This window comes from Hesperophylax consimilis, chromosome 26 (assembly GCF_061612785.1).
Source record: "Hesperophylax consimilis isolate HC1 chromosome 26, BYU_Hcon_1.0, whole genome shotgun sequence".
NCBI classification, from domain to species: domain Eukaryota; kingdom Metazoa; phylum Arthropoda; class Insecta; order Trichoptera; family Limnephilidae; genus Hesperophylax; species Hesperophylax consimilis.
The window spans coordinates 19,540,676-19,551,592 of NC_142861.1; the positions used below are offsets into that span (position 1 = coordinate 19,540,676).

Genomic DNA, 10,917 nt, shown 5'->3' on the forward strand with positions numbered 1-10,917 from the left:
TCGAAGTGACTGGACTACAATTGTCCAACGTAACAAAACGGGGGAAATCATAAAAGGCATATAACCTGAGTACTTACAGGAGCCATACAGACTAGCGATGAGTTGTTCATGAATGAGCCACACAATGAATGAGCCGCACAATGAATGAGCCGTATTCGCATGACTCCCGATTACTCTTTTTTATCAGGAGATATTTTAGAAAAATTGCGCAATAAAAATTATTCAATTATTGATTTTTATTACGTACTCATGAGACGTGAACAGCGTCTGACAGTCCGACATCTGAACTTAAACAAATGTACCTATACCTGCTAACTACCTAGCATCTTATACAGGGTTTTCCAATAAGTTGTGTTATTTTGAATAGCCCGCTATTTCGGTAGATGTTACTTTTGAAGCTGTCATTTTTTCACATTTGACAAGTAGAAACCACGTTGTTAATACACGCTTCAACAACGCATCAAAACTATTAAAATTCAATTGAGTGAATCAGATGCAAATCATCTTGAGTGATGAGGCCCATTTCCACCTCGGTGGCTTCGTCAACAAGCAAAATTGTCGCATCTGGGGCTCGGAAAACCCAAGAGTTATTGTTAAAAAGCCTCTCTATTTTTAACGTGTGACTGTTTGGTTCGGTTAATGGTCCGGCGGAGTCATTGGACTTTACTTTTTCGAAAATGAGGCTGGAGCAATAGTTACGATGAATGGATCGCTATCGAGAGATGATTAATATTTTTTTATGGCCGGAATTGGATGATATTGATCTAGACAACGTTTAATTTCAACAAGACGGCACTACGTACCACACAAGCAACGAAATCATTGATCTTTTACGATTGAACATCAAAATAACACCTCTTATTGGAAAACCCTGTATATCACGTGGTACGAGGCGGCGCGCGTGCCGGTACCAAGAGTCATACCGCTGGATCCGTATCGGGTACAGTATTCTCATTTCTCATACGCTCTGAGCTCACGGATCTCGTTCAATTGAGTCGTCTTTCAATTGAGTCGACTCTTTGAGCCGTACGAAAATATTGAGCTGGTACCATGCCTCCTGCTCTTAATGAAATGAGTCCCATCGCTAATACAGACCGTCTCCAAAGTAAATAAATCATTAAAATATGAAATATGAACTTGCAACTTCCGAGTGAGCACTCCTTTCATATTCTATTTAAAACAGGATGAAAACATTTGCATTGCGCTAAAAGACTCATATTGTGAACGGAGCTTTACTCAAACAATTGAAAACTACACATTCTAACAGTCAGATGAAAGATGAATTATCTTAATTTATTATACAAGATTATACATTCTGAAATCCATTGTTCAGAAATGTTGCAACTCGTAAAGTTTAACATTCCTTCTCACTTAACTTTGCAACAACTATTCGCTATTCCACTCAACTCGGAGTAAATTGTTTTATTAACACGGTTAATATGCCCAAATTATTTTTAAAACAATCTTATATATTGGATAGCGATAAGTAACAACTATTCAAGTCAACGGAAACGGAAAATAATGCATTTATACAGTTATCTTGATTAGTTTTTCAGGTATTATGGCGTGTTACGCTACCTCCTTATTTAGCCAACGTTTTGGACATCTTTACATTCTCCATCGTCAGGTCAGATTTGTTATAATAGACATGGCAGTGTCCAGAAAAAAGTAAACTTAGGTCTAACCTATTGTTTTGAAACATGTCGGGGCCCTGAGGAAAATAATTTCCCTAAGGGCCTGTGTAATCTTTGTGGATGCTGTGTGGCCGGTCTTTTTAAGGAAAGGGAGGGGAGGAAGTTTTGAGAAGGAAAAAGGTATGGGGGTGGATAGGAATCTAGGGGTCCGTGTGTCCATGAGTGACGGACTTATGAATCCATCCCTCCTGCTGGGGGCAAGACGATGGGTCGAGAGAGACCAACTAAATGCTGTATACAAAGTTATTTATTTCATTTAAATTAAAATGTGTAAGAACGCAACGTAAATTTGCAATTATTGAAGAAGAATATTATATATAATTAAATTGTTTATCATTGGAATATGATGTTTCAAAATAGACAGATCATCTTAAAAACTTTGACAAGACATCATAAAATCAAATTGATTTTAAAACTCCGACAGTAAATTCAAGTTTTGGACAAAGACACTACCAATACCATGCTATAAAAGCTTTCAACAGTGTAAAACTTGAAATTAAAATTGAGAAAAATAAAAATAAATTCACACACAAAATTACAAAATGGATTAAAGAACAAAAAAGACAATATTACCAAAATGTCATAGCATAAAATAAAAATAAAACCTACACATAACACTCAAAACCAATATAAACACACATCACTCACAAACACACAAGATTATTTTCATTGTATTACTTTTTAATTTTAAATGTATTATTATGTATTTCGTATTTTTAATTTTAAATGTATTATTTTCTTTTTAAATTTATTATTTTCTCTTTAAATAATATGTAGATTATATTTTTATATTATAAAATGAAGGCCTCAGCACGGGCAAGCCACCCAGTGAGGCCTACATTACTGGAAAACATAAATTGTAAAAAATAATGTACCAAATAAAATAAAATAAATAAAATTTAAAGTAATAAAAGATAGAAACCAAGAAAGCAGAAATGCAAGTGCAGCATTGCACTTAATGTACTACACCCGCATAATGCACCGCGTTTATTAGTGCATATTAAAAAACTCTCCTAGCGAGATAGCTTTACGAGAAAGCTTCTTGAATTATCCAGAGCGCATTTACTTATTAAAATTTAACCGTGGTTTTATTAACAACAGTTAAAAAGCATTCAATGACTTTCAATTTAATTTTAGATTAGAAAAATCGTGCAATTATTGTTAGACCAGGTTTTTGGTTACTATGACTATTCAAAAAGGATAATTTTTGATTTTATATTATCATTATTTTTAATGTGTATATATTATGTATATCAATAAATGTGTATATATGTGCATGTAAATAAACTTATTAGTTACATAATAAAATTAATAATAATAAAAAATAATGTTTTTATATTTTCCATTTTTTGTAACAGATAGTGATAATGATATCCTCACTGGGATCTCCCGTGCTGAGAATTTCATTTACATATTATTAAAATTTAGTAGTATGGATTATATGAAATATTTAAAAATATATTACATGTTGTTTTTGGTGACCGGATAAGTCAAAAAAATCACAGCACATCTCACTTTTAAAAAGTGATATAAAGTCATGAAAAGTCATGAAACAATAAATAGGTTAAAACGGTTACCTGAGTTAGGTTTGTTTTTATTTTCATCGCTTTTAATGGCTTTATAACAATTTTCAAAGGTGTATTGAATTGTTATTGTGTCAAATTATCATGGAACCCCTGTTTTTTTAGTGCAATTGAGTAATTTCAGTTGCACACATCTGCCCTGATGATGGACACTGTAATGCCATCCGAAACGTTGGCTAAAGAAGGAGAAAGCGCAACACGGCATAATACTTTAAAAATAAATCACTTTAATACTAAAAAATAGTTTATCGAGTGTTTCGTCACGCCGATTTGTTTTTGACAGGCCTTGTGCTGACGAATAGTATGGTCACAATTTGAACTGTACAGTTTGAATACACACACGTCAATTATAATCACGGAGTGCCGTGAGCCGTACAATCGCATCGAAATGTTCGTTCTGTCAAAACCAATGTGTGTACTCTCGCCGATTATTTTTCGGAGTAATCCCTTAAAAGTATTTAATTGCAACTATCGCAATCCAATTCAACATAACGAGTGCTACCGTACAACGATCACCGTTCCAGTGCTGACAGATGATTCTGGAGATGCAGATTTCGTTCGCCACCCGGTAAGCTGACTGTGAATTAACCTTACAAATTGTGTTATCGCATTCGCTTGTCATAAGCCATAGGCTTTATCCACGCTTTATCTGTGTGAAATAGCCCTTCAAAATACGGCTATCCCAACCCTTGTTCGTTCCTCGAACATCGGGTCTTTTCACTTTGGTTATATTATTTATTTTTGACTGTCGCAACGTTTTATTTTATAAAAGGTTTAATGAAAAAAACGTTCAAATGAGTTTTAACGCAGAAATAAAGGCGTAATGTATATCGATTCGTTTAATCAAAAAGTATGATGTATAAATGTACAAAAGAGAGATTGATGTATGAAAGAGATATCATTATTATGCCAACACATATAAATGGGTATGTCTGCTTTAGTATTAAGCATTTTTACCGGTAAGATTCCTTCAAGTAAGTTGTATAATTAGTGCGAAAATAATCAGTGTAAATAATGTACACACACTCCGTTATTATTAAATACTCGCATCCTGAATGTTACCCTAAGATCATCCACTAAAATCAGAAGTACCACAAACTGGAACTAGTCCACAGGTTGGTGCAGTCAAGATCAAAAAATTGACTAAATAATTTCAATATTGAAAATGCTAGATAACTTTCGCCAGAAGTACGAAAAAATTGAGCCTACTTCAGAGATGTTTTTACGTTTAAATCTTGGTTAACCTAGTTAGAACACAAATAATAAAGCACTTAAGCAAGAATGAAATTACTTCAGAAATTGAATTAAGTTATTGATTTTATTTGTAAGTGTTTAGCCGCAAAATGTAAATCAAAAATATATTTTGAATTATTCATTATACTTGAGACTTTATTACAGTTGGTAATTGAAAAGTTGCCGCTGATATTATTTTATACATCGCATTATAATACGAAATGGTAATTACCTACACCTAAAAAGCAAAAGGTATTTTCTGATGTTTTAGTATATAGAAGGGAATGAATTAACTTTTCGTAGAAACCAACTAAAAATAAATAATTATTAATTTTGTCAGAGAATAAAGTCTAGATGGGGCATGTAGAGCGGTAGATCAAAGAAAGGAGTGAAAGTAGCATGGGATAACATGGTACGATCATGTGAATTAAATACTTGAGTTGGGTCATGTCAACTAATAACAGAAGAGTATGTATGAAAATGGATGAATTTTGTGCCTAAACAAAGATGTTTGAGGGTATATTCTCTATCTACCCCTGCCGTAACGGCAACGTGGTTAGTTCCTATTTTATGGATTGATAAAGTATTGTCCTGGATTACCATTGCATGGAATTGCCATTAATATATTTATTTTTGTTACAGGATCTGCCTTGTTTTTTCTGTTTTACAAAACTTCCTATTTATGAATGCCATGGTACCAAGTACCATCCTTATATTTTAATATCTTTGGTACCACCGACTCGAAGCAATGAGATAAATAATAATGGTAGGTACTATAATTGCATTTCTAACTGAGTTTTTGCAAAAAATAATTTTAAATTCAGAGCTTTAAAAATAAAAAAGCTCTACCCTGGCGAAGGAACGATTGGGTCATGTTCGTTTATGTAACGTTTTAATTTAAAATTTTGTAAAAAGTACTTGTTCTTAAAATATTTTTTTCTAATAATCCTGCAACGCAGAAAAGCTCTCATTTTAAGACTCCCACACCTAAGTAAATTGCATTCAATTTTAAACTAAAGGAAAAAAAAACATTAATTTTTGTGCTCTCAGATGAGCTTTCCAATAGCGTAAACGAGTCTTAACTGCAACCATAACTTCAGCTGTGAACGTATACAGAGATTCAGTCTAACACAAACACAGTTTAATAACAGTTATAGGTGATTTTTCCTTAGTCCCTCAATTCAATTAAATAAAAGCAGAGATTGCGCCCAATTAACTATCGTACCTACGACAATGGAGAAGGCAAATGCTAGGAGCAACGACCCAATAATTCCCGCGATAGCAATAGGTTAATTAGCAACGACAACCCAATTGTTAGCTCATCCATCAAATCAACAGCCTTGCTGACAACACCTACCTTGAGGTTATAACGCTTTGTATGATGTGCGATTCATAACAAACGTCTATCCTAGAATTTCATAACTTACATTTTGCACATATTATCCACGCAATAGTAGAGTATCGTTTTAAATGTTCAAATAACAATTTAAAATGTTGGCTCACCTAAGAATCCTGGAATGGCACCCAGCGGCATCACGAACAAGCTGACCAGCAAATCAGCAATTGCCAATGACAGTAGAAAGTAATTGGTCACATTTTGCAATCTCCTGTCCAGGCATACCGCCAAACAGACCAGGATGTTACCAAGTCCACCAGCAATGATGAAAACAATCACAAACAAAAAACTCCAGTCATACTCCAAGACATCATTGTCTGACGTGGAATTATGACTGCCCCAAACGCACTGCACTTTATCCAAAGAATTCACTGAACCAACTTCGGAATCTATGTATTCTAGATCGTCTCTTAACCGAAAACTTTGATTTAAATATTGCAATCCGCTCATAAAGCACTCTAAATGTTTTGTAAGACCAGAAGTCCTCGCGATGCAAGAATCGTCTAGATCAAGAGGAACTCTTAACCAAAGGCTTCTCAACGCTGATTCAAACACCATCCCATTAAAAGAAAGATCAAATTTATCAAAACAAGACGTACTATTGTTCAAATCCGTAATGCAGGCATTGCAGTTATACAAGGTGTCGTTTTGGACGTCAACGTTAAGGTTGCAGGAGTAGGAAGGGTAGGGGGTGAACTCCGGAAAGGTGAGGTTGTCGGGAGAGTCTGGTAGGCAGTCCAGTCCCGCCCCTGCCACGGAGCAAGACCGGAGCCTACCAGACAAAAGCCTGCAGGCAAAACCGGGTAGGGAGGAGTTGTCGAAGAAGTATTCGCCGAAAGACATGTTGCTTCTACTCTCGGGAGATTGCCGAAGATCTCAACAACATACTGCACTAGAACAACGACGGTTTAAACCACTAAAACCGAATGATTATTAGTTTTAGACGAGCTTACAGTACACAAATTATCATCAAACTTGAATGCACTGTCTTATTGCAAAAAAATGGACCACTGTTTTTAACACGATCAACTCACAACTTTCACAAAAGTGATTTGTCTTTAGAAGTGTTTTTTGGTATTATGTCGACACTAATTCATTTTTTGACTAAGCGATATTTTTTTCCGATTGCTTGTGCAGCCACCATGAAATGAATCAGCATGACCTCGAACCTGGAAAAAGAAAAAAAAAGTATTTAGATAATCCTTAGCCTTAAAAATATGGTTTTGCATAGGTACAAAAATTTACACAGATTAATTAAACTGATGTCTGATGAGTTTCTGGTTTGAGTGTGTTGCGATTATTCCAATTTCTTAACGCATTGATTCGCTTAGCCTTGTAGCTTGCAGTGTTCACCACCAGGGAATCACTTCCAAAACACGTAAAATACAAATTAAAAAAAAGAAAATGATACATTCAAGCAAAACTAAAGTAGTCCCAGAGAGATGTCGTACGTACGCCAGGGTCATCTGCCTTAATCACGTCTAGTATGAAAACTAAAACGACAGAAGACACTGGAACGATGTCGCCAACTACGACCTCTCTCTCTGCCATAGTGTTACATTAAAAATAATACTCGTAAGTTCGTAAGTACATAAAATAATGTTAAGCATTTTCTTAACAAACAGTTCTATAAATAACAGTTTAAAATAATAAAAACAGCAGGTCAACATCCTTAGCATTCATTATCTTTTAACAAAGTAAACAATAATCTATCAAAATAACAAAAAAATCAAATAACTAACTCACCACGCCTGAAAAATAAATCATTATTTCTTTAAGAGGAACCCACAAGACGAAAATGTGTATATTCTTAGTGTGCCTTATATATAGATTATTAACTAACTTTTAGTCATGAAAATCGCTTGGCAAATGGAGTCCGTAAGCGCCCGATTTCAACTGCAATACTGTTTTATCTTTATTGCGAATAATTTTATAAGAAAGTAAACGAAGAATAACTGTCACAAATAATTTTAGCTATAATACTGTATTGTAAAACAGATGATTTTTATATGTTTGATTGTTTCTAATGAAAATATACATGTTTAGTAGTTTACGCTTATTATTTTTATGAAGCAATTACAAATTTTATTTGAATTCAATTCAAGAGAAATGGTGGGAAAAACTTAATTTTACCCCGTGCCTATTTTTGGTATGAATAATGTAAATCAATTCGTAGTAAATATTAATCTAAATAGTGATTTCGCATTAAGACCCCGTAGTAAACGTTCAACGATGGTTTGAAATTGAGTTATATAAATACGAATGTTAGAGGGAGCGCACTTATATTAGAGAACGATAACGATTAAGTGAAAATATTTAATAAAACACGACTCGTTTAAAAAAGAGCAAAAATTGGTTGCTTTAGTTGCATTTAAAGATACACTGTGATTTTTTTCATGTCTATAACATATTGAATAACAGAAAGAACGTGTTTTTAATAATTTTCGGAACTAACTTTGCGATTTCTTATATCGGGGAAATTTCATATAATTAACAAAAATAACTTTTTTTGGAACTTAAAGAATTAACGAAAAACTTGTTATAAATCAGTAGAAATTCGGGTAGGTATTCGGGGCTTAAGATTCGCCTTAAGTAATACATTATCAGATGTTCTTTGTTAGATAATTAATTACGTAATTCATCTGTTGGCTAAACAGAATGGTTCGGCTTTATGTGGTGTATGTTTACAGTTGAACATCAAAGCCTAAAAGCTCGAACTTGTCAAACATAATTAACGATCAAGTACTGCATAAATTTCCTCTGTTTGAAATAAAGGTATAACAGTATATTTATGAATGTATTCACTGAGATGCAGATAAAAAGGATTGTGATTTTTTAATCCCGTTTCATAACAGATAACCTGTAATTCAGAAATTGCAGAAATAGATTGACTGTAAGAATTTGAGTCAGGCCAGATGGTAAGCAGACGTAACGAGGAATTTAAACAAAAAATATTTATATAAATCGACACAATTCCAATGATTCAGATTTTTTTTAATGAAGAAAAAGTGTTATGGAATGTGATTAATTGCACACTAAATTAATAAATCGATATTGAATTTTTTTAAATAAACAATTAGTCTGAAAGCTCCGGCTTGATCCTTACGTCATTGTATATCGCCCGCGATACAATCTTGGACGAAATCGACAATTTTTTAATGTTATCTGATTTAAAATCTCGTATACTTCAAATTAGACCGATTTTACATGTGAATAACATAGTTTTTTTAACATCTATATTTATTAAAAGATGTATTTAAAAAAAGTTTTATTTTGATTTATTAAGGATTGAAGTCATCCGCTGGCTCTTAACTGCTGTGATCTTTTAAAATGTGTTTTAAAACTTAAAATTTGACTGAGGATTGAACACTCCTCCCGAGGGACTGAGTCAACCGCACTTATAACTAAGCCAAATCCCAATTACGTAGGATCGACATTTTTTTTTAAATATTTATTAAGTAAATATAAACAATTTGTACAAATTTAGGGTAGTCCCACAAAGCTGTCATATGGCAGTTTGTCTGTAGGTTCTACCAACTAAACATTCTACTAAAAACAAGTTATACCTATAGGTAGATACATCAAAAAAATTCAAGGGTACATGAAATTTTCATACATTTTTCATACAATAGCTTTACCATTTTAGGGCATAGTCTCTAATTTTTTTTCAAATTTAAGATTTTTATTGATTTTATTGAAAATCACTGGAATTATATATTCAAGAGTACGGCTTCCATATTTATTTAATATTTGAGGAGTTTTTAGACCTTTTCCTTCTTTAAATCTTGTGGCATGTTTGTGTACTAGTGGGTGTTTGTATTGGCTTTCCCCCATGTTATCCAAAATAATAGTGAACCAAAGGAGACCTTTTATTGTAAGTAGGCTCTCTGATCCATATAGTACTTTCCGTAGTATATAGTAGATCCTGCTGCGATATTATCCAGTTTCAGAGAAATGCTTGTATGTCCGCGCGTGTAGTGTATACTTGCCACCAAAAGTTAGTTGTTACCAACAACGAGTCTATCTGCCAAATTTCAGCTAGATTGGAAGTCGGGAAGTGTGTTAATTTCTACTTCCAATATGATGTCTTTCACGTATTTCGTTTGAGAGTCGTTAATATTGTCTTCAATAAAAATTTAAGGTTTATAAATACCCTTGGTATTCACGGTCATGAGTTCAGAATTATTATTCCTACCTCCTGCTAAATGGAACGTTAGCCTACCGCCTGTGCAAGTTCCAATTATAATACTTATTATCATATTAGAACTCTAAAGGGTTTTGTTTATACCGGAGTTTCATTTATATATCAGATTCCATGAGTAACAAGGGTAACAACCCTACCGTGGAATTTTAACCTTATTAATTGTATTAGCGACTACGGCGTTTAGTTCTTCTGTATAAAGAATATGTATTTACTCAGTTATTTCACAAATAGGTACAACAATCTACTCAGACATAGGATACATTAATGTTCATACATCTAAATAAAGATTAAAATATTAACCAAAAAAATAAATTACAAAATTATATGAAAGCTCACTCAAAAGAGACACAAATAGAGACACAAGAGACACAAATAGAAAAACGAGAGCTATTATGGATTAATACCAAACCTAATATTGGTCATATAAGGGTATTTGGGAGTACTTTAAGGGCACATGTAGGTACCCAAAGAAAAAAGGTTACGATGGGATAAAAAATCTGATAAGTGTATCCTAGTGGGTTATTCTGAAGATGTAAAGAGATATAAAATATGTAAAACTAATTCAAAATTGATTACAACTAGTCGGAATGTGGTTTTTATTGAGAAGGATTTGGATGTAAGGAGTGTTACTGTTACTGAAGAGAATAAGAATTCAGAAACTAGCATCGAAAATGAAGAGAAAAGTGTGGATTCAGTTGGGGGTCAGTCAAATGATTCATTTACCTCCGTAGATAACACCAATGATCCTACATATATGCCAAATGAGAATGAAGATTCAGACAGTTCTACGGGATGTACAAGAAGTGA

The 10,917-nt window shown here is 33.4% G+C and overlaps 1 protein-coding gene across 1 annotated transcript in view; it reads right to left on the reverse strand.

The window, feature by feature from the left end:
* The window catches only part of 5-HT2A (5-hydroxytryptamine receptor 2A), a 321,254-nt gene extending 314,505 nt beyond the window's left edge, over positions 1–6,749 (reverse strand). Inside the window, exons 1-2 of the mRNA XM_089647660.1 lie at positions 6,353–6,749; positions 6,014–6,295 (exon numbers count right to left, since the gene is read on the reverse strand). Of these exons, the coding sequence (XP_089503786.1) occupies positions 6,014–6,295; positions 6,353–6,749 (679 nt within the window). The remainder of the gene's footprint in view (positions 1–6,013; positions 6,296–6,352) is intronic.
* Positions 6,750–10,917: the final 4,168 nt, after the last annotated feature.